The 24,535-nt window shown below is 46.9% G+C and overlaps 1 protein-coding gene across 1 annotated transcript in view; it reads right to left on the bottom strand.

Annotated features, from left to right (window-relative positions):
- PPP6R2 (protein phosphatase 6 regulatory subunit 2) overlaps nt 1-24,535 on the bottom strand; it is an 876,013-nt gene that overhangs the window by 268,701 nt on the left and 582,777 nt on the right. Inside the window, exon 16 of the mRNA XM_086918845.1 lies at nt 242-322. Within this exon, the coding sequence (XP_086774971.1) occupies nt 242-322 (81 nt within the window). The remainder of the gene's footprint in view (nt 1-241; nt 323-24,535) is intronic.

Raw genomic sequence — 24,535 nt, forward strand, 5'->3', positions numbered from 1 at the left:
AACCTGTGGAAAACCAATTGCATATAATTCACTTTTGACCATCTGCCATCGAACTTATTCAGTAGAATAAAAAGGAGTTGTGGAATCTGGTTTTCTTAAACAAATGCAAGCATGTAAATGGCTTGTCCATGACAAAGACTGTCATCAATCCATCTAAACTCTGTTTTTTGGCCACAACTGAGTTTAAGTTCGAGAGGGGAAAAGTGGATCTACTTGTAAAAAAGGAGAAACAATGATTTACCTGTTGTAGAGACAGTTCATTTGGAAAAGCGCCATCAATATCTTCATCCTCACTGGAAGAATGAAAATGGTGGGTGCTCACCTGAAAAATAATGCAGCATAATGAGAGAGTTACATCAGACCATTGTCAAGGAGGGTTGTTCAAGTCTGACTTTCATAACCTCATGGCATCATAAACATACATCAAACTGGAAAATACTAGGAGCTGGTGGATAAGACTGGATGGGGCAAATATCCATGAATCAATAGCAGGTTAGGGGAAAAAACACTAATGTCCCTCAACATTCTTAGCAAGATGTGCTAGAATTTCTAGGGAAACCTTGGTTAAAACATCTGGGTACCAAAAGAGTTCAAATACTGACAGCCAAGTACAAATTAAGATTTTCAACATCGGGATTAAGAATTTTAAATGTGAGCCAGAAGCATCTAAAGTGCTTCTCAAGTGAAAGAGCCAAAATTCAGCTTCCAAGGGAAAACTAGGACTGTGGCTCCACTGGCTCAATCCAACAAAGATATAATCTGCTCATGTACCCGAGGGGAAGAACAGCATGACTCTAGGGACATGAATATGATGAACCTTGTCCTTTTCTCATAGTGAACTATTGCTTCAGGCTCCAGACGTCTACATTCCTATCTTTAATTTACAATAGATAAATAAGGAAAGGTTACTTACTCATAGAAGTATTTTAGCACTGGTATGTTTAGCATATTATGCTTTTTAGCATATTTCCTGTCGTAACAATCACTACACATATAGCAACTGTAGGAAAGTGCCCCTTTTTGAAATGGTCACACCCACTTTTTGTATGGTATCTGATGGAATTTTGACAGACTTGCACTGAGTTTCAGCTATCCAGTTCCCCGGTGCCAGATTTCATCCCTAAAACTGTCCAATTATTCCCCCAATGGAAATATCTTTTAGCACCCCCCGTCAGTCGCTAGTAAATGGCAGGAGGCTAAAGAGGGTCCCTAGAGGCTGCAGCATGTATTGAGCCACCCTAAGGGACCCTTCAGCACCAACATGCAAACTGTTATTGCAGGTTCCATGGTGCAGACAAATGTGAAGACACGACATGTATGTACCGAGCCTGCCGACACTACATGCTGTATAGGTAAGTCACTGCTACAGCAGGCCTTACAACCATAAGGCAGGGTGCACTATGCTACATGTCTGGACATATCTGCATGAGCAGAAATGCCCCTCTGATGTTTATTTATTTATTTATTTTTAGAGTTTTCTATAGCGCAAACTTGAACCGATTAGGTTATCAGAGCGCTTTACATAGCACCATTTCCGTTACATGTTATCACAGCAATTTACATAGAATCAGTTACGTTACAAAGTCGATTCTTAGATGTTACAAGTGAACATGGAAGTCATTTTGAGTACACGTGCTGGACAGTGGTGTTTACGAGTTTCCCAGCTATGTGATGGCTTCACTGAAACTAGAGTTGTTTGGTATCAAACATCTCATATTAATAAACTGACACCGATTCCAAGGATGCATTTAATAATACATGCACCAAGAGGGCACCTTAGAGGTACCCCTGAAAACCTACTGACTACAGAGATTCCCCCAGAAGTGTACAGGGCTCAATGTAAATCCAAAGAGATCTATTTGTGTGACTGAGCAGCCTAAGGTCTACACAGAGGAGTGCAAGACATTTGTTATGCACACAGTGATAAATGACACAACACAAAAAGGAGATCCGCACCAATCTCATATAAAAATAAGCTTCTTTCAAGATTTATTTTAAGACCAAGACAAACGTAAACAGGTAAGTACGTTTTTTATAAGAAATACTTTTCACTTTAAAGAGTGAACACAGTACAATTTTCAGTTCAGCTATGTCAACATATGGGAGAAAACCAGAATGCGGTTTTGCAGGCAAGTATGCAACTTACAGTCTTGGTTTTAATGATGAAGAATCAGTACCAGGCATTTTGGTTCAGGTAAGTAGCAAATCTGCACCTCCAGCGGCAGAGTGGCAGCTGAGTGCAGAGTTCAAAATAGCAGTCTGGCACAAGGTTATCCAATGGAGAAAGGACGTAATTGAAGAGATAATGCTCCCAGGTGAGTAACATGGTTTGGTAACAATCTCTGGGGGTTAAAGTAAGCAAGGGTCCACAAAGCAGCACCAAACTTACACCCTCAGCGGCATAGCGGCAGCCAGATGCAGAGTGCCAACACTGCGACAGGTGCCCAATGCAAACCAATTGGGGAGGGGGGAAAATCTGTTTTGAAGAAAGTCTGCAGTCTCAGGCCAGGAGGCCAGATGAAGAAAAATCTACAACTGCCCGGGTAAGTGGAGATTTATTTATTTATTTATTTTTAGAGTTTTCTATAGCGCGAACTTGAACCGATTAGGTTATCAGAGCGCTTTACATAGCACCATTTCCGTTACATGTTATCACAGCAGTTTACATAGAATCAGTTACGTTACACATTTCAGGAACTTGAACCGATTAGGTTATCCAAGCGCTTTGCATAGCACCAGTTCCGTTACATGTTATCAAAGCACTTTACATAGAATCAGTTACGTTACACATTTCAGGAATACGTTTCTTTTTGTTCTAGTGAATAGGGTTATCTCTTCACACGGGGGAAGGGATACACCTGGCTATATTCCAACAGTCACACAGGCGACTAGTCGTTACAGCTATAACTCTAAACACAGGGAGGGGATACACATGGATACAATCTAAGAGTCACATAGGATACTAGTCATTAGAGTTATCTTCTATCTACACAGGAGGGATATGACTGGAAACACTCTAAGGGTCACATAGGGGTAGTAGAGAGTACAAAGGTCCACTGCAAACACTAGTGATAAGAGTCAACTACATACACATAGGAGGGGATATGTCTGGTTAAACTCTAGGAGATGCATAGGGGTGGTATATGGTGCAAGGACTTCAGCGAATACGACAGCTTAGCATTATTGCAATCGGTCAAAGGTCTACTGCATACACTAGTGATTAGAGTTATCTCTATATACATAGGGAGGGGATATGACTGGATAAGCTCTAAGAGTCACATAGGAATGGTATATGGTGCAAGGTCCAAAGCAAATACCATTAAATAGAGTTATTACAATAAGTCAAAGAGCAGAGTTCCATAAGTGTGGATGCAGTCACAGCACAAAGGGAGGGTGGGAGGGATGCAAGGGTATGGAGAGACGGGGAAGCACAACAGGGAGGAAACATTTGAGGATCATCCACGGGGAAAAGGGTTAAGGCCAAGGGCATGGTAGGAGGGCTAGAGTCCAGAGAACCTGTCCGAAAACAGGAGCAAAGTGTCGGTCAGGACAGAGCAAAAGTCAAGAAGTCCAGGAGAGAAGGTGGGAGCCCAGGTGAGAGATGACGCTGGAGGCCAGCCGCAGGCACGTCGCCATCTTGGAGAGCTTGCAGTCATCCGGCTCGGTGGGCGTGAGAGAGCGCAAGGTGGTGAAGGTGTTGGTGCGATCACGCGTTGTCCGTGAGGCCCTGCCACGGCAGCTGGTGGGTTGTGTGTGGATGCAACCGCCCTGGAAGATGTGTGGCCTCCCGGAGCCATGAGCAGCACATTCAGAGCACTGGAGCCATTGGTGCCATGCTGCAGGGGGGGAGGGGTGAGTGATCCAGGAGATCCGGCTCATGTTGCAGGACCACAGGGCAAAACGGAAGTGGTAGAGGCCCCCAAAGCTGCAGCCGGACGGGTGGCAGGCCCGACAGCCTGAGAGAGGGCCACAGGATAGACAAGAGGCTGGGGAGAAGTTGGGGCGAGCCAGAAGAAGCGGCGATCGCCATCCGAGGGTCGCCGTCGGCCGCCATCTTGGAGTCAGGCAGGCGCTGGGAGGATTCCCTCAGTGGGGGACACCGTTGAGTTGGGGCTAGATGGTGCTAAGTCCCGTCGGCTGCTGCGACAATCGGTGAGAGACTGGGCAAGCCGGGGGAGCGCAGGTCGCAATCCTACCTCCCAGCGGCGGCCGCAGACGGCGGAGTCCACGGCAAGGTGCCGCCCGCCATTTTGAGCGCCACCGCACCTCTCCTCCTTCTCCTCGGGAGACCGGACCCGTCCGCCAAGCTAGGAGCGATTGCCGCTGTTCAGCAAATGCCCCAATTGCTCCGCTACATGTGAGGAAAAAGGGGGGGATCAGAAGAAGGGCTAGAGCAGCCTAGAGCCGGGTTCGTGCAGCTCGTGACCCGGGAGCCGAGACGATCCATGTCCGCTCGGCTCCCGGCTCCTCCCGGGATGCTAGGGGACAAAGGGACACGGTTTGGCGCGCTCCCCAAGGCCCAGGGCTTTGGGTGAAGGGGAATCAATAACGTCTTACCAGGCTGGTCGCGATCAGGGTAAGTCTTAACCCCTTCGATGCTTGTGACGGAACGGTTCCGTCACAAGCGCCGGTTGGGCTGTGCTTATGACGGAACCGTTCCGTCACAGCCACGCCGTTTCTTAGAACCTTCAGCACAGCGCGAAAATTCGTGCCGCGCTCAAGGGGTTAAAAGTTGAGGCTGGAGACGTCAAAGTGGAGTCCAACAGGAGTCAGCCCATGGTGAACTCTTGCTCCTGTGAAGGGTGAACCTTCACAGGACCGGTGGGCCACTTAGCAGTGGGTTGTCGGCGTTGGGTGCAGAGATAGGTCTGGCAGTAGTTTCCCGATTCCTCAGGGCAGAAGTCTTTGTTCTTTAAAGTTGGTTTCTTCTGGACAGATCTGCTGTCCACTGGAGATTTTGATCTTTGTCTAAGGCAGGCAGTCTTGTCCAAATGCTTTGAAAGTTGCGGGCGGGGCTGCAGGATGGTTAGTCTTTTGGCGCAGGTTCGTTGAGGGTGCAGACAGGCCGGCAGGGCTCCAGCCAAATCAGTTGGTGTCTGCAGTCTTAGCTGGATAAATCCCACCATCTTCAAATAGTGGGCACTGAAAAATGTACTTCACTTTGCCTCCAGCACCTGAGGGTTGGAGATGGTGAATGGTGGTGCACCTCCTTTCCTCACCAAGTTTTCCAGTCGGTTCTCCTGCCAAAAGAGGAGGCTTGAACCGGGGCTGCCATTTACTGCTAACAGCAACGGCTGGGGTCACATTACAAAGGCAGCAAGGCCTTTGAAGCTTCCCTCTTGAGCACTGTGCTCATTCTGAGGGGGTGTTGAGGGGGCGTGAAACCTCTGCCCAGGATGGGGTTTGTTTCTGACCTCAGAGAGCAAGGGCTCTTGACCCAAGGGGCTAGAAACATGTCTGGTGGGGGTAAGCTGCCTAAAGCCAGTAAGAGACTACACCAGGGTTGGTCAGTTTTCAGGGTGCATCTCCGAGGTGCCCTCTGGGTAAATCTTTCAATAAATCCTCCACTGATATCAGTGTGGGTTTATTGAGAGGAGTTGTTTGGGTTTAGTAAAGCCATATTGGTGCTGGGGAACTAGAGTTGTTGAGTTTCCAGCCCATGCACTCTCAGGTGATTGGCCTAATCGAGCCGAGTCCCTTCTCCTAGCAGTTAGCGGCGGCACTGCGAGCAACTCCAGTCACACCGAGGGAGTGCCGAACACTGACGGCTGATCAGAACGTCGATCAGAATGGTGCCAGATGCGAACTGAACCCACTAACTGTGAAGGAGTGATAAGACAAAACGAGAAAAGATACCGTAGGCTCACCGAAAGGAGCATTGTCCAAAACCTGAAGGAGCCCGTGCAGGCCCACACAGCGACGGTACAGATTCTGACCGTTCCTGCCGATGCTCTCTCTTGTTGTCCTGACGAAGACCCCAACATGAGGCAATAACAACCCTTCAGCATACATGGGGGTCGAAACGTAGACTACGCCAACCTAGCACAACATAGGAATAAATGAAATGGACTTACCTAACCTATGTGTGATGTGATTTGGGAACATTTATATTACCTTGACTGTAAAGGCGTATAGATTTTATTGTGATGTTATTAATGTCACGCCACCTTTACCCAGTCCCTCACAAACCTCTTCACAACCCTTACCTTCCTCACTGAGAGCACCATTGATGTAATGCCTTCATAATTACATTAACAAATTTTGTTGATTTACAAACAATTTCTGTGATGATGAACTTACCAAAATACATGACTGCAAAAATAAATGCAATTTGATTGTGAATATTTAAACTTGATTATTCATTGTGTTAAGTATTTGTGGGGAATGTCTGTATGGAGTAAATACAGAACATTTGTGGAATAATTGTGACAAACTCAGACCACTCTTTGCTGTACTTATCTATTGACCCAGGCCTACGAGTTTTCAGGGCCCACCCCGTTAAAACTCAATACATGCACTCTCTATGGCTTCACTGGCACTTACAATATTAAGAATAGACTTCAATATTGTAGGGGCATATCTGCTCATGCAGATATGTCCACACCTGAGATATAGTCCACCCTGCCTTAGAGCGGCTTGTAAGGCCTGCTAGAGGGGTGACTTACCTATACCTTATGCAGTGCTGCTTGGCATGGCACACAGGCAGTGTGCCATGTCGACGTCTTTGGTTTTCCTTGAACCAAGGTAGGCAGGCTGCTGTGCAGTTCGCATGGCCTTGGTGAAGGGTCCCTCTTCAGTCACAATGCCCTAGGTACCAGGGGTTCCATTTACTAGGGATTTACAGGGGGATGTGAAGTTGTACCAATTGTTGTACAGTTTTACGGAAGGAACACTGGTACTGGGAACCTGGTTAGCAGGGACCCAGAACTCTATAGACAAAGTTGTATCAAAAGCCAGGCAAACAGTGTGTGTGTGGGAGGGACTGCAATAGAAACCCACTTTCGTACAGCAGGTGGGAAAATTAGCTAGTCAGGAGGCGTGTTCCCTCTCAGGCTAGTACCACCCCTAAAGTGGGCAAACGGATGTGAACATGACTTTTAGACTTCCACCATTGTAGTTTTGATGGAGTTAGGCTCTTTGGGTTAGGGTTATGCTTATTTCCAACAGAAAGTGGCCATATATATTGGCTACTCCCGGTCACTCCCCTTAAACGCCCCTAAATTGAGTATTTAGGCGCCACCCCTGAGGAACTGAGATATGACGGATCAGGAACAAAGGATAAAGAAGAGCTGCAAGAAAAATGATAACTGAAGACTGCTGTGGACTTTTGACACCAAACCCTGCCTGCTTAAACAAGTCTCGACAATTATGACCAGTGACTCGTCCTGCAGCTGTCAACTTACAATCACACTGGGAAACTGCCAACCTTTCACAAACTGCCTGCAATCTCCCTGAGAGTAGAGGAGCTACTCCCCTGCAGTCAGCAGGCATCGAAACAGCAAAGTCCAGTCTAATGAGTTGCCGCACCTCAGCCAGCCCGACGCAGTAGCCACCCAAGAAGATCACATATGCTCCTGAAGGTCAGATCTGTCCACCCACCAAGTGAGGGGACACCAGGACCAACCGGAGCCACGCAGGACCAAACCCCAGTTTAGCAGACCCCTTGCAGCAAACAGAGCCCAGTCTAAACTCCCAGTGCAATGAGACAGAGTAGCCGTTGAGTGAATTCAGCATCACAGAGACCCACTTTCAAAGTGGCCCAGCTGCCCTCGACTGATAAAGCCAGACAACCGGAAGGCCCTAGGACACACAGAGCCCAGGTGACCTTTCTACCCTGCACCAGAGTCCACAGGTCTGGGTACCGATGAACCCGCTGTGTCCCCTTGTCCCCAGGACCCTTGTAGAAAGAGTCCCATTGGGAGCTCCCAGACTTGTCCCCCAGTCCTCCTCTGCAGCATGTTTCCCCCTTTTTCCTATCTGTATAGCGCGCACAGCTACCAACCTGACCAGCACTTTTGCACCCGAACGCCCCAGGGCAGGTAATGAGTGTGAGAAAGTGCCCTCTTTCTGCATGGTTGCCCCCACTTTTTGCTGAACTGCTGATGTACTCTGGCTGAGTGTGCCATGGGCTCCTGCCAATCAGGTACGCAGGGCCCATGTTCTTTCCCTAAAAACTGCATGGATGACCAAACGCAATTAGCACTCTCTGGCCACAGATCAGCCCCTGGTAAATGGTACCACAGATACCCAGGGCACTGTGACGAAGGAAGCCCTCTAAGGGCTGCTGCACTTACTGTGCCACCCTTAGAGGCCCTGTACCTTTACACTCACACACTGCGTTTGCAGGGTAAGTGTTTTGGTCCAGAACAAAGTAAAGAGTCGACATGCCTACAACCCACTACCCTGTCATAGATCAGCCACCCCTCTAGCTGGGTACACAATACCAGTGGTGAGGGTACAAGTGTATGAGCCCTGTTCCCCTACAGTGTCTAAGCCAATCCTTAGACATTGTAAGTGCAGTGCTGCCATTAAGAGTATGTGGTCCTGGAAGTTAGTCATTACGAACTCCACAGTACCATAATGGCTTTACTGAAAACTGAGAAGTTTGGTATCAAACTTCTCAGCACATTAATCCCACACCGATGCCAGAGTGGGATTTAATGAAAGATGCACACAGAGGGTATCTTAGAGATACCCCCTGAAAAATGACCCAACACTAGACTCCAGGCTGAGTGGCTGCTCCCCAGCAGCCACCACCAGGCCTGTTTCTGGACCCCTGGGTCGAGAGCCTGCTGCTCTTGGGGGCCTTAAACAATGCACATCTTGGACGAGGTGCCAAGCCTCCTCCCCCAGGATGGGCAGGGTCCACAAAGGGGAAGCTTCAAAGGTTTGCCGCCTTTGTGAGCTTCGCTGGGCCATTTACTAGTTCCAGCAACTAGTCCCCACCGGTTCTGATCCACACTTGGGCGGGAGAACCGGCAGGAAAACCAAGTGAGAAAGGGAGGTGTGCCCACCTTTGGCAACTTCACCATTCGGGTGCGGGAGGTGAGGTAAAGCACAACTCTCAGTCCCCGCCATCTTGCAGATGGGGGGACCCAGCCAACCACTGGAGGGTGGCATAATATGGGGTGTACCCACCCCAAGGAAGGGACCCATTGGTCTAACCTTTTACTTACCTGTAACACCCCTAAATCTAGTTTTGTGGGGCACCCATGAACCTTGCCTCCTCAGACAAGCAAGGACCAAGAAGAAAAGGAGAAGGACTGAACAGCCGTGCCAAAGCTAAGAGGAGAGGACACCCACTGACTTGGCCCCACGTTGAACAAAACTCCAGTGTGTCCTGCAGCCAGCAACCTCAAGAACCCTGAGGACCTACCCAGCCTTCCAAAGAAAAGACTGTCTCCTGTGAACACCGGATTTGTTCACCCACAGACTCCAGCTCCGGCCAAATCCGCCAGTCTGCACCACTCTGCACGCGTCACCCACGGCCAGAGTTCGAGTGGCCCAACACCACGAGGAGGTCTACCCGGCGATTTTGACCAGAGATCTTGTGATATCTGACCTGCCTTTACTCTCCCAGCGAAGCCTGCAGCGTCTTTCTGGAGGATCCCCTCCCCTCCCCCTCCCCCCCCCCGACAGAGACCGGAGCTTGTAAGAGAAACCCGATACCTAAAGTCACCTCTGTACCTGAAGTCCCACAGCCTTGGGTGGCCCAACCGACGGTGTCCCAGGCATCCCAACTTACCTCTCCAACCGGTGGTCACCTCCAGAAGATCTTCGTCCCGAGCCTGCAATCTTTGTTGAAACCAGAGAATCCCTATTGAAACCAACAGGGTACCCAATGCCAAAACAGCACTGTGCACCCAGCAGCCCCTGCACCGCTGAGGGTGCAATTGGTCTTGAATTTCTTCTTGGGTGTGTGTTCCATTTACTGTCTGTGTGGACAACAAATGTTTAACACTATCCTCTGAGAAGCCTAAACTGCTCGCTGACACTGACTCAAAAGAGAGCATTTAGGATTATTAATTTAAGCCCTATAAGCCAATAAGGGTTGTCTGGGCTTTCTACATAGAGTACCTCGTTGTGGTACACTACATAGAAAGCCAGCTTCCTACAGTCACTATTACCAAACATTCTTTCCCAAACAAGTCATCTCTAGTGGATCAGTGCAACTACTATGTTATGCTGAAGGAGAAAGGTCTGAAGAAGAAAATCTAGACTTTACAGAGATAACATAGTTGAATAGTATACTGTAGCATATTAGAGATTAGAACTCGGAGTGAGGTTAGCCAATTTTGATAAACACAGCTTTCTATGTTTACATTTTATTATACTGGTAAGATAAAAGGGTGCTAATGTCACTTTTTGATATAACAAACGCAAAATCTTTTATTTAAATGCCTGCATGCGTTATACAGAAGAGACGGTATTCAGCAATACAGGACTTCAGGATGGTGAATTGTGCCACTGCAGCTTCTTTTCTACTCAAGCACAGGTATAGCAGTGTGGTGTCTGGGACATGTGCAAGATGTTGCAGCCAAACTGAACCAGACTGATGCAGAAAGAATGCCTCCACAGGATGCCAACTTCATGTACAGCTGGGAATTAGTGGAAGGGGAGGTTAAAGGAACACCATTTCTACTTCAGAGGGCCAGATTAACTTTTTTATTGGTCGCAAAAAGTAGTCACAGTTTAAGACGACTTTTTGTGAGCAGAAACATATTCTGCAAACCAACCTATGCACTAATACATTTGTATGCAAAATAAGCAATACGAGTGGGTCGCAGTCGACCTACCTAATGAAAATTAGGTAGGACATATACTGTAACTCACTCAGATTGGTCACAATTACAAGAAGGATTATGTTACTTATAACGTAAACATCTGTTCTTGGTATGAAGTGCTGTTTATTCACATGCTTTGCATAAGTTCGACATCTAGTGTTTGGCTTGGAGGATTACAAGTTGTTTTTGTCCAGAGAAGTTTTCTTCCAGTCACGAGGCTGTGTGACTCATCCTCTTGGAAATACTGCACCTGGTCATCAACGCCATCTTTAGATTGTTTTGCTGTGGGTAGGTGAGAATGTAAGATTGCTGTCTATGTAAGCATTGAGATGTCCATGCTTTAGTATGAAATAAAGTGTACGAACCTCAACCTGCACAAGAATGTTTAGGGGCGGAGGGATGGCGCATGTAAATCTACAACACTACATGCCAAGAGCAAATGTTTACAGGGCAACAATTTTTTTCGAGGCATGTGTGCTGTAGATGCACATGCTTTGTATAGACTGCAATGCAGTCCCTTTCCCTAGAGAATGGTTAACTTGTGGGGGTTGCAGTTGTCTGAAAAAGTGTTTTAAAGTACTGCCTGACCAACATTGGCATGTTGGCGTGCAAATACACCCACACAATGTTTTGTGAAGGTGTGTGGGGTACATCATGCTGCTGCTTTGCAAATATCTGCAATAGGACTTTTTCCTAAAAAATCCATAGAAGCTCCAATTTTTCTAGTGGCATGTGCTTTTGGTAGAACAGGTAAAGGTCGTTTAGCTTTTGCATAGCATGTCTGGAGGCATTTAACTGTCCATCTTGAAATGCTTGATTTTAAAATTGCTTTTCCTAACGGGGCAGTGCTAAGGCAACAAATAATTGTTTAGTTTTTCTAAATGATTTAGTCCTGCCAATGTAATACGTCAATTCCCTTTTTACATCTAAATTGTGTAATGCCCTTTCTGCAACTGTATGTGGTTGTGGGAAAAAACTGGTAAATCAATGGACTGATTAATATGGAAATTGGAAACTACCTTTGGTAGGAATTTTAGGTTCGTTCTAAGCACTACCCTGTCCCTAATGTACTTGAAAGAATAGCTCTTCTAAGGTCAGCACCTGAATTTCACTAACTCTTCTAAGAGCAGTAAAAGCAATTAAAAAGGCAAGTTTCCATGAAAGATATTGCAATTGACAAGAATCTAATGGTTCACAAGGAGGACCCATTAATCTTGTTAGGACAATGTTTAAGTTCCATGCTGGGGCAGGTGGAAGTATAGGAGGAAATATTTTAAGTGTCTCCATAAAAGCTTTTATAACAGGGATTTTAAACACTGATATGTGCTGTCTATTTTGGAGATATGCTGCAATAGCTGCAGGATGTAATCTTATAGAAGTATATGCTAATCCTACAGTTTGTAAATGCAATAGGTATAAAATAGGTGTTTGTATCTTTTCCTGAAGAAGGTTAACATTTTGTTTGTGACAGAACATAAATCGTTTCCATTTTGCTGCATAACGTTTCCCTTGTAGCTGGTTTACAATCCTCTTTAGGAATATTCATACAGTCTTTAGGTAAATGTAAGTATCTAAACTCTAAGACTTCAGAAACCAAATTGAAAGATTAATTTCTTTGGGATTGGGATGTCTTAATGTCCCATGGTTCTGCATGAGATGTCCGGGTTCAGGTGAAGCTTCTCATGTGAGACTAGAGATGAGTGCTGGTAACCATGGTTGTAGAGCCCATGTGAGCGCTATTAGTATCATGGTGAGATATGCTTGTCTGCGTTTCCTGACCACTAACGGAAGTAGTGGGAGAGGTGGAAAAGCATATGCAAATATCCCTGACAAGTTCATCCATAGAGCATGGACTTTGGATTGATGTTGGTGATATCTGCTTGCGAAGTGAAGGCATTTTGTGTTTTCTTTTGTTGCTAACAGGTCTATCGCTGGAAACCCTCACTTGTGAAAGTAGGTTTGAAGAACATTGAGGCGAATCTGCCATGTGTGGCCTTGTTTTTGTGATCTGCTCAGAAAGTCCGCAATCTAATTGCTTGTCCCTGGGACATGTTCTGCTAACACATGAATGTTGTGGTGTATTGCTAACTTCCATATTTTCTGAGCTAATTTAAATAATTCGAGAGTGTCCCCCCTAGGTGATTGGTATGGAGATTGTGTTTGGAATCCCATAGTCTCTGAATAGTAAGGTGGTTGAAATGTGCTCCCACTCTGTAAAGGAAGCATCTGTTACAATTATTTGGGGAACTGGGGTCTTGAAACGTTCGGCCCTTGAATAGATTTTGTGGATTCCATCATTGCAAAGAGTGATACGTGCAGCTTTTTTCCAACAATATATAGTGACGTTGACCAAGTGACTGAGTCCATTGTCGAGAGAGACATTGTTGTAGAGGTCTCATATTTAGTCTGGAATGTGGGGCTATGTAATTACAAGATTCCATCATGCCTAGAAGTCTTAGAAATGTTTTGGCAGGAATGTGAGTTCCTGTTTGAAATTGTTGAAATAATGTTTGTATGTTGCAAATTCAGTCTGTTTGGGGCTGCTCACACTAAATTTGCGTTGAGCATTACCCCTAGTGTCATGTAGTTCCTATAAACCTATATAGGATCTGCACGTTTAGACAACAGACTGTGGGATTGGTGTTCAGATTGATTCCAGACACCCCTACCGAGTATGTTCGCCTGTATACCAGCTAGCTCACAGTGCCACTAGAAACCCCTCTTACCAAGGAGAAAATAGTTCTTGGCAACTATCGAACATGACAACTCTGTCCCATCAGGCATCGTGGAAACAGTGCGATACTTTTCGCTCAGTCACTCGTGCTCACTTTGTCTCAGAGAGATACACAGAATAAACGGTGGGGACGTTTTCAATAAGCATTTATTAAACCAGTGTCATTCTAGTGTAAAATAGGTGTGCTGAAACTACTATTAGACAGAAACTGATATAAATGATTATAAGCATCAACAGAGTAAAAAGATGGTAGATTTCTACCATAGTACGAAAACGCAGAATACAAGCAGGTATAAAAATAAATGACAATAAAATACGTACTCCTACAATGCGACCCTAACTAGATGTACCTGAGTGTACCTAGCATGTATGCAGGTGCAGAGCCAAGAATTCCTCTGGGATAAAGTCGACATCATTACCTGAAGTGTGAGACTGTGGGACCCTGTCTTGGTCTCAAGATGGATACCCGCGAGGATTATCAGCCCACTGCGAGCTGGAGTGTCAGCATGGAAGTCCTTTTACTCCTCTCCCTGCCTCAGCATAGATATGGTGTATATATACCCAAAGTGGTACCCTCAGGGGTTCTACCTTGCTGTGTCATGTCGGACTTAGGATGACTGAAGGAATGACCCTTATACATAATTATTATGAAGGAGATGGTAGTCCTGCTATGTTTCCAAGAATCCTCATGCATAATGGATGAGGCTAGTTTTCAGGGAAAACCCCACTTCCTATAAGCAGTACTGTAACTAGGTAAAAGGTCAGTCACAAGAACTGTTATGTAGTGTAATGGTACGGGAGAATATAGGTGAAAGGTTATGATGGTTTCTGAGCCTATATTGAGATACCTATATGAAACAACACTAGAAACGCTTGAGTAGTAGCTGGCTGTAGATTAGATTTTTGTACGTTGTCAGTGAACCCCAGCTGATGAAGTAAATTTACGGTCTTTTGAGTGTCTTGTTTGCAAGGTATAAGTCATTTGTTTTCTTTGATTAGCCAGTCATCTAGATAAGGGAAGACAAATGTTTTCTGCGCAGATGTGCTGCCACAACTGTTAATCATGTTGTGAATACTCTTTGTGCTATAGTGATCCCAAAGGGAAGAACTTTGAACTGATAATGTTTTCCCTGGAATAGAAATCTGAGGTCTTTTCTGCGTGCAGTATGAATCGGTATATGGCAATAGGTGTCCTTTAGATCTAAGGTTGCCATGAATTCTCCTTTTTGTAGTAAAGGGATGATCTCTTGAAGAGTGACCAGGTGGAAATGTTCTGATATTATATAATGATTTGGTTGTCTGAGATCTAGAATGGGCCTGAGGGATCCAACTTTTTGGGGAATAAGTAAGTATAGTGAATTTACTCCTGTCCCCGTGAAATTGTGGTGGAACTGGTTCTATTGCTCATTTTTGCAAAAGAGCTGGTATTTCTTGTTGCAGAAGGATTTGATGTTTCATAGATAGTTTGTGAGGTGGAATATTTGGAGGAGTTGTTATAAGCTCCAGACAATAACCATGTTGGATAACGTCTAAGACCCATTAGTTTGTTGTAGCTGAACTCCAATTTTTGAGACATGAACCCTGATTCAGATAATTGTGGTGACTGAGGTGGTGGAGCTGTTGATTGTGGTACAAGTGAAATAGGAATGGTAATGTGCACTGGACTAGTTGCAACATCCTTTTTCTTCTTCTTTAGGGGTTGAACAGAAATGTCCAAAGCCTCCTCAAAACTTAACTGCTTTTAAGGGGTATGTTTCGGTGGCTGTACCATAAATGTCTTTGTTCCAGGCTGAATTTGAACTGTTTTCTGTTTCAATTCCAGTTTTTGATGAAATTGCTCAAGGATTGGCTCTGGAGGAGATTTCAACCCTAAAACAAGCATTTGCAATGCAATAGGTCTCGCATTAGGACATTTTGAGCTATTGGTATTAAATGACACATTTTTTATTTAGGTTATGTTTTTTCAAATAGCGAAATTAATAGCTGTCATTTACAATGCCAATAGTTATAACTTTCGCAAATGTGAAACCTATAGCATTTGTAATGCAATATGTGTTGTATTTACGTGACTTACATGTATTGATATTGCAAATAACAATGGCTTTAATTTTTTTTAATAATTAATACTTAAATAAAAGTTATTGTAATTTATAATTAGGGCTCCCGGTTTTCCGTTTTTACGGATTTTTACATATAAATACAGACGGAAAACAAGTTTTCCTTTATCTGTATTTATATATAAAAACGGGTAAATACTAGTGGGTTAATAGGTGTCAGCCCGCGCTGAGACAGATTCCCGAGCACACACACACAGCAGCCAGCCGCACCTGAGCATTTCACAAGTCTATAAAAGACCATTTACTTCTTGATGAGTCCTGTTGTTCTTTCACCCCTTCTAAGAGGCCCTGCCGGAGTCCGATTAGGAGCCTCTATTCACACCATTGTTGCGTGACTAAACAAACGCAGCTCGCTCCGGGGAGTGTCTTGGAGGGAGGGCGTTAAACCCTGGGGCACCATGAACACCCTGATGTTTGTGGCGTGGAAAGCCTGAGACAGCTACTTGGACTAAGGCGAGCTGCGTTCTAAACAAAAAAAAAAGGACCGATCCTTTTCTGTTTCTTCTGCTCATCATCTAGTTTATGCCTGGAAATGTAGGCTGAATTAGAAAATGCGCAGGTGATTGCAGCGGGGAAAGGGGGCCGACCACGGGCAGTCTGCCTGGCACCCTTGCAGTCCCCGACGGCAGTCAAGCTGTCTCCCTGCCCATACATAACTATCTCACATACGCTGCTTGCCCTTGATAAGACACAGCTTCAGAGTCCAAGAGCTCATTCGTCATATTATATTTACAATGCAACCTCTTTCTTATTAGAATCAAGCCATTTCCAAATTAGTGACCATCCGATAGTTGCAGAGTCTGTTTTCGACACAATAGACAATAATAGTGTCCTCTATAGCGGCTGCACCTCTCATGCATGCCACAAACTGACGCATCTTGGACGTACCGTCTGACATTTAAACAGTTAGCTCTGTGGCCGGCAGACACAGAACACAGGATTCTGCTGCCTGTCTCCGTGGATTAGGTAATTTAAGACACATGTCTGTCCGGCTAGTTTGAGCCACTATCTGCACCATTAATCATTACTGAGGCAAATTCTTTCTTCTTTTTATTTACTTCAGCTTCCTTGGGTGGGTAATGATTAATGCATGCCTTTCGCTTTGCCTAGTGATCAACAGGCAACAATTCCCAATCTACATTTTCAAGGTATGTGCCGCTTATGTGACAAGATCACATTAATGAGTTATAACATGGTTAGAAATAACCTATAATGACTGTTTGGACACACATGGTAGCACCATTACAGTTTTCCCCCCTGTTTTTTCACAGTGTTTGATTTATTCCTGAATCATCTGACATAAGAAGGTAGCAATTGTGCTCCTGTGACAGTAGGTCACTATAGTCTACGACTAATTGTGCACGATGTACAAAGCGCTCTACAATTAATTGCAGCAGTTGTACAGCTGAACCAATTTCAGGTACAGAATTTCCCTATTTGTCTTGTCATGATTAGTTTATGGCAACTTAGGTAGAAACTGATTATTTATTAGATTTGCTTTTCCAGCCTAGGGTTGACTGACTTAATTTCAGTCGATGAAATGTCACCCATATTTGCACTGAAATTATGAAATTGTCACACATAGCAGTCTGAAACCTTGGCAGCTATGTAAACGTGGGAGTCAGACAACAAGATCACACATGGCATGTGCCATACTAAGCAGCACCTCGTCCACAGGCAATAAGACCAGCCTCCAGCTGGGGCAGCAGATAGCATAACATACAGGCATCAGCACTGTAATAGATGCGTTGTTGTTAAACTCAATGGCTTGTATCGACGTCACACAGATGAAAGGCTTAGTGGACCAGTCAGAATAGGAATCCTTTAATAGCAGTGTGAACATAGATTTCAGCAGATTTCAGCAGCCGGCGCTTAACCGTATGAGCTATTTCAGCAGCAAGGACGTCAGGGAATCAGAGGGTATTTGAAGAATGTATTATCCTTGGCAGCAGATAGCTGCACGGCAGCCGAAGAATGCAGCCATTTTTCACCACAACGTTCTCAATCCCCACAACGGGCTGGGCAGGATTGAAAGTGAACAAGATCACACCTGGCTATGTCCTTCTGACTGCATCTGTCATCCACAGTTCATAACCACACCTGGCCAGACTACGATTCTGTCACTTCACTTGCAGTCCAGCTATTTACTGCAACATATAACGTCGAAGGAATACAAGCACTGGCAAAGTCAATAGGTCTGACTCTGGCAAACTGGTGCAAAAGATTTTTATTTTTTAACCCCTTCGATGCTGTTGACGGAACGGTTCCGTCATGCACGTCGGGTGAGCTGTGCGGATGACGGAACCGTTCCGTCATGACTCAGCCCGCGCAAGGCGGAGTCAGCATGGGCGGGGAATTCGCGCCGCAGCGATGCGGTTAATACAAATATATCCACAAAACTAAGAAAAACTCAATTCTCTCCCCGTGTAGTTAGAGAAAGGAAATGTAAACATTTGGCTTGTGATAGCACTTTTGAGCATATTCAGATGAATGTATAGTGTTGACCAATAACAACCGAGCGCATGTGTGCAGAGTCACTTTAAATAAATAAATGTGGAAAAATACTAGCTGTACCGTCGTATTTTTCTTGTGGCAAAAATAAATGTGGATAAATACAGAAAAAATGTCCCAAAAATAAATATGGATAAATACAGACGGAAATGGCAAAAAAATAAATACCATAAAACCGGGAGCCCTATTTATAATGTCAATAGCTTAAACTTTTGTAAATAACTTTTGTGAAGATAATGTTCAATGTATTTTATTGTGAAGATTATGTTCAGTGTATTTTATTGTGATGAAAATCCAAGAACAGAAGTGAAATATTAACTTATTTTTGTTACATTTGTAATAAAGCTTGAAACATTGAGAGAACATATTTGAACCAGGTGTTGTTGAAATGCTGCACAGATTGATGCTGTGGTGGCGCTGAGTGATGATGTGATGGCGAACGAATGATGCTGTGGCATTCAGTGAGGCTGTGGTAGCGCATAGTGATGTTGTGGTGCCCCTGAGTGACGCTGTGGTGGTGCTGAATGATGCTGTGCTATGCTATGTTTTGTTTTGCTATCCTATGTTATGTTTTGTTATGCTATGCTATGTTTTGCTACCCTATGCTTTGATTTGTTATGCTATGCTGTGTTTTGTTATGCTATGCTATGTTTTGTTATGCTATGCTATCTTTTGCTATGCTATGTTATGCTTTGCTATGTTATGTTTTGTTATGCTATGCTATGTTTTGTTGTGTTTTATTATGCTATGCTTTGTTTTGCTATGCTATGTTTTGTTATTCTATGCTGTTTTGTTGTGTTTGTATGCTATGCTTTGCTATGCTATGTTTTGTTATGCCAGGTTTTGTTATGCTATGCTGTTTTGTTGTGTTTGTATGCTATGTTTTGCTATGCTATTATATGTTTTGTTTTGCTATGCTATGTTTTGTTGTGTTTTGTTAAGCTATGCTATGTTTTGTTGTGTTTAAGTTTTGTTATGCTATGTGTTGTTGTGTTTTGTTATGCTATGTTTTGCTATCCTATGCTTTGTTCTGTTATGCTATGCTATGTTTAGTTTTGCTATCCTATGCTTTGTTTTGTTATGCTATGCTTTGTTGTGCTATGCTATGTTTTGTTGTGTTTTGCTATGCTTTGTTATGCTAAGCTATGTTTTGTTGTGTTTTATTATGCTATGCTTTGTTTTGCTATGCTATGTTTTGCTATGCTAGGTTTTGTTATGCTAGGTTTTGTTATGCTAGGTTTTGTTATGCTAGGTTTTGTTATGCTATGCTAAGCTTTGTTTTGTTATGCTAAGCTTTGTTTGGTTATGCTAAGCTTTGTTTTGCAATGTTTTGTTACGCTATGCTATGTTTTGTTGTGTATGCTATGTTTTGTTGTGTATGCAATGTTTTGTTGTGTATGCAATGTTTTGTTGTGTATGCAATGTTTTGTTGTGTATGCTATGTTTTGTTGTGTATGCTATGTTTTGTTGTGTATGCTATGTTTTGTTGTGTTTTGTTATGCTATGCTATGTTTGGTTCTGTTTTGCTATGTATTGTGATGCTATGTTTTGTTATGCTATGTTGTGTTTTGTTGTGCTATGCTATGTTTTGTTGTGTTTTGCTATGTTTTTTTGTGTTTTGCTATGCTATGCTTTGTTATGCTAAGCTAAGCTTTGTTATGCTATGTTGTGTTTTGTTATGCTATGTTTTGTTGCGTTTTGTTATGCCATGCTATGTTTTGCTATGCTTTGCTATGCTATGTTTTGTTGTGTATGCAATGTTTTGTTGTGTATGCAATGTTTTGTTGTGTATGCAATGTTTTGTTGTGTATGCAATGTTTTGTTGTGTTTTGTTATGCTATGCTATGCTATGTTTGGTTGTGTTTTGCTATGTATTGTGATGCTATGTTTTGTTATGCTATGCTGTGTTGTGTTGTGTTTTGTTGTGCTATGCTATGTTTTGTTGTGTTTTGCTATGCTATGCTTTGTTATGCTAAGCTATGTTTGTTGTGTATGCTATGTTTTGTTATGCTATGCTATGTTGTGTTTTGCTATGTTTTGTTATGCTATGCTTTGTTATGCTATGCTTTGTTATGCTATGCTTTGTTTTGTTATGCTATGCTTTGTTTTGTTATGCTATGCTTTGTTTTGTTATGCTATGCTTTGTTTTGTTATGCTATGCTTTGTTTGTTATGCTATGCTATGTTTTGTTATGCTATGCTATGTTTTGTCATGCTATGCTATGTTTTGTTGCGTTTTGTTATGCTGTTTTGCTATGCTTTACTATGCTATGTTTTGTTGTGTTTTGTTATGCTATGCTATGTTTTGTTATGCTATGCTTTGTTATGCTATGCTTTGTTATGCTATGCTTTGTTATGCTATGCTTTGTTTTGTTATGTTATGCTAGGTTTTGTTGTGTTATGTTATGCTATGTTTTGTTGTGTTATGCTATGTTTTGTTTTGTTATGCTTTGCTATCCTATGCTTTGTTTTGTTATGCTATGGTATGTTTTGCTATTCTATTTTTTTGTTATGCTATGCTGTGTTTTGTTATGCTAAGCCATGTTTTGTTATGCTATGCTATGTTTTGTTATGCTATGCTATGTTTTGTTATGCTATGCTATGTTTTGTTGCGTTTTGTTATGCTGTTTTGCTATGCTAGCCTTCGGCCTGGTCACCCCCACGCTCCTGTGCCTGCTGCCGCTCCCGCTGCACCAGCCTCCCGAGGGCTGCCGAGCCCACACCTGCTTTTCCCGCTGCACCAGCCTCCCGAGGGCCGCCGAGCCCACACCTGCTTTTCCCACCGCCCCAGCCTCCCGAGGGCCGCCGAGCCCACACCTGCTTTTCCCGCCGCCCCAGCCACCCGAGGGCCGCCAAGCCGGCTCCAGCGTTTCCCGCCGCCCCAGCCCGTGGCCCCGCCCCCGACAGCCGATTGGATCGCGCTCCCGCCTCCCCGCAGACCCTCCCGACCGGCTCCCTTCTTAAGGGGAGCCAGACCAAGATCTAGGGAGTGACCACAGTGCCTTCGGCCTGGTCACCCCCACGCTCCTGTGCCTGCTGCCACTCCCGCTGCACCAGCCTCCCGAGGGCCGCCGAGCCCACACCTGCTTTTCCCGCTGCACCAGCCTCCCGAGGGCCGCCGAGCCCACACCTGCTTTTCCCGCCGCCCCAGCCTCCCGAGGGCCGCCGAGCCCACACCTGCTTTTCCCGCCGCCCCAGCCACCCGAGGGCCGCCAAGCCGGCTCCAGCGTTTCCCGCCGCCCCAGCCCGTGGCCCCGCCCCCCGACAGCCCATTGGATCGCGCTCCCGCCTCCCCGCAGACCCTCCCGACCGGCTCCCTTCTTAAGGGGAGCCAGACCAAGATCTAGGGAGTGACCACAGCGCCTTCGGCCTGGTCACCCCCACGCTCCTGTGCCTGCTGCCGCTCCCGCTGCACCAGCCTCCCGAGGGCCGCCGAGCCCACACCTGCTTTTCCCGCTGCACCAGCCTCCCGAGGGCCGCCGAGCCCACACCTGCTTTTCCCGCCGCCCCAGCCTCCCGAGGGCCGCCGAGCCCACACCTGCTTTTCCCGCCGCCCCAGCCACCCGAGGGCCGCCAAGCCGGCTCCAACGTTTCCCGCCGCCCCAGCCCGTGGCCCCGCCTCCCGACAGCCGATTGGATCGCGCTCCCGCCTCCCCGCAGACCCTCCCGACCGGCTCCCTTCTTATGACGTCCCCAGAGCGACCGCGCAGCGGACGCGCGCAGCGGGAGCACCGAATGAGCGCCGAAGGTGCGCCAAAGGTAAGCCCGTCTGCGCCCGTCCGCGACCGGATCGCGCCCAGCGCCAGGACCCCTGGCCCACGAGGACCCCGACCGACCCGCCTGACGTACACCGCCGCCACCCTCATCGCACTCAACACCGGCCGATTCCCAGGATGCTACCGAGCCACACCACGACGCACCCACGGACCCTTCAGCTGCCACGCCTGCAAGTTCACCTGCATCCGGACCTGCCTCGCACCAGCACCCGCCAAGTCGAACACCAGCAGCACCCACCTCAAGTGCATCCTGCTCAACACCCGCTCCGTCCACAGACACGCCATCGAACTCTGGAACCTCCTAGACGCCACAGCCCCGGACGTTGCCTTCCTCACGGAGACTTGGATGAACGCCTCTTCAGCTCCCGACATCGCCATCGCCATCCCAGAGGGCTACAAGATCACCCGGAGGGATCGCACCGCCAACCAGATGGGAGGAGGCATCGCCATCATCCACAGGAACACCATCCGTCTCACGACCAGCACCGACAACACCCTGACCACTGCCGAACACCTGCATTTCCAGATCCGCACCGACCCGAAGACCACCCTCAGAGGCACCCTGATCTACCGACCTCCGGGACCACGCACCCAATTCAGCGAGGACATCGCCGACTTCGTCAGCCCGCATGCCCTCCCCTCCGCTGACTACATCCTCCTGCGGGACCTCAACTTCCACCTGGTGAACAACAACGACCGCAACACCAGCACCCTGCTCGACAACCTCGCCAATCTTGGACTCAAGCAGCTGGTGTCCACCCCCACCCACCTCGCCGGACACACACTCGACGCAGTCTTCTCTTCCTGCACAGACATCGACTTCAGCCACGCCACAGAGCTTCAATGGACGGACCACAGCTGCGTCCACTTCACCTTCAAAAGAACGACGACCCACCACCACCAGCAACAGGCTGCCCGCAGAAGCTGGAACAAGATCACAGCCGACCAGCTCACCCCCTCCCTGAGCCAGCACCCTCCTGCCAGCTCAGCGAACCCCAGCCAGGCCGCCGACAACCTCACGAAGTGGATCAGCAACTGCGCGGACGAGCTCGCCCCGCTGAGGACCCCGCCCAGCAGACCCGGCAGCAAGAAAGCCCCATGGTTCACCGACGAACTCAAGAGCTCCAAGAAGAACTGCCGAGCCCTCGAGAAAGTCTGGAGAAGGGAACCTACACCGGACAACAGGACCTCCTTCAAGCTTGCCACCCGGAAGCACCACCAGCTGATCCGCGCCGCCAAGAAAACTGCATTCAAGGACCGGCTGGACAACAACGCACACAACTGCAAGGAACTCTTCAACATCGTGAAAGAGCTATCCAACCCCAGCGCAGGAAACAACGACATCACCCCATCGCAAGACCTCTGCAACTCCCTCGCCTCATACTTCCACAACAAGATCGCGGACATACACAACAGCTTCAACAACCAACCAACGCACACCACGACCGAACAACCACCCCCCACCACCACCCTCCACGCCTGGACCCCGATCAGCACCGAAGACACCATCCGCACGATGAACTCCATCCACTCCGGATTGCCGACCGACCCCTGCCCTCACCACCTCTTCAACAAGGCCGACGCTGTCATCGCACCCCACCTGCGAGACATCATCAACACATCCTTCGACACCGCCACCTTCCCCGAGAGCTGGAAGCACGCCGAACTCAGCGCTCTACTCAAGAAACCCACAGCGGACCCCACCGAACTCAAGAACTACCGCCCCATCTCGCTCCTCCCGTTTCTAGCCAAAGTCATCGAGAAGACCGTCAACAAGCAGCTGGCCGCCTTCCTCGAGACGAATGGATCCCTCGACCCCTCACAGTCTGGCTTCCGAGCCAACCACAGCACCGAGACCGCCCTAATCGCCGCCACCGATGACATCCGAGCCCTGATGGACAACGGAGAAACAGCGGCCCTCATCCTCCTAGACCTCTCCGCGGCATTCGACACTGTCTGCCACCGCACCCTAGTACAGCGCCTCAGCAACGTCGGAATCCAGGACAAGGCTCTGGAATGGATCATCTCTTTCCTCGACGGAAGAACACAGAGAGTCCGCCTACCACCGTACAAGTCAGAGGCCACCGAAGTCATCTGCGGCATCCCCCAAGGATCCTCGCTGAGCCCCACCCTCTTCAACGTCTACATGAGCCCCCTCGCGGCCATCGCACGCCAACACAACCTCAGCATAATCTCCTATGCCGACGACACCCAGCTGATCCTCTCCCTGACCAACGACCCCGCCGCCGCAAGAGCCAACCTGCACGAAGGGATGAAAGAGGTAGCCGAGTGGATGACGACCAGCCGCCTGAAACTGAACTCAGACAAGACGGAGGTCCTCATCCTGGGCTCTTCACCCTCCGCCTGGGACGACTCCTGGTGGCCTCCCGCCCTGGGCACCGCACCCAAACCGACAGACCATGCACGCAACCTGGGCTTCATCCTGGACTCCTCCCTCTCCATGACCAGACAAGTCAACAACGTCTCCTCGGCGTGCTTCAACATCCTACGCATGCTACGGAAGATCTTCTGGTGGATCCCCACCGAGACCAGGAAGACCGTCACCCAGGCCCTCGTCACTAGCCGACTGGACTACGGCAATGCCCTCTACGCC

Source organism: Lissotriton vulgaris, chromosome 1_1, assembly GCF_964263255.1.
Source record: "Lissotriton vulgaris chromosome 1_1, aLisVul1.2, whole genome shotgun sequence".
In the NCBI taxonomy this organism is placed as follows: Eukaryota; Metazoa; Chordata; class Amphibia; order Caudata; family Salamandridae; genus Lissotriton; species Lissotriton vulgaris.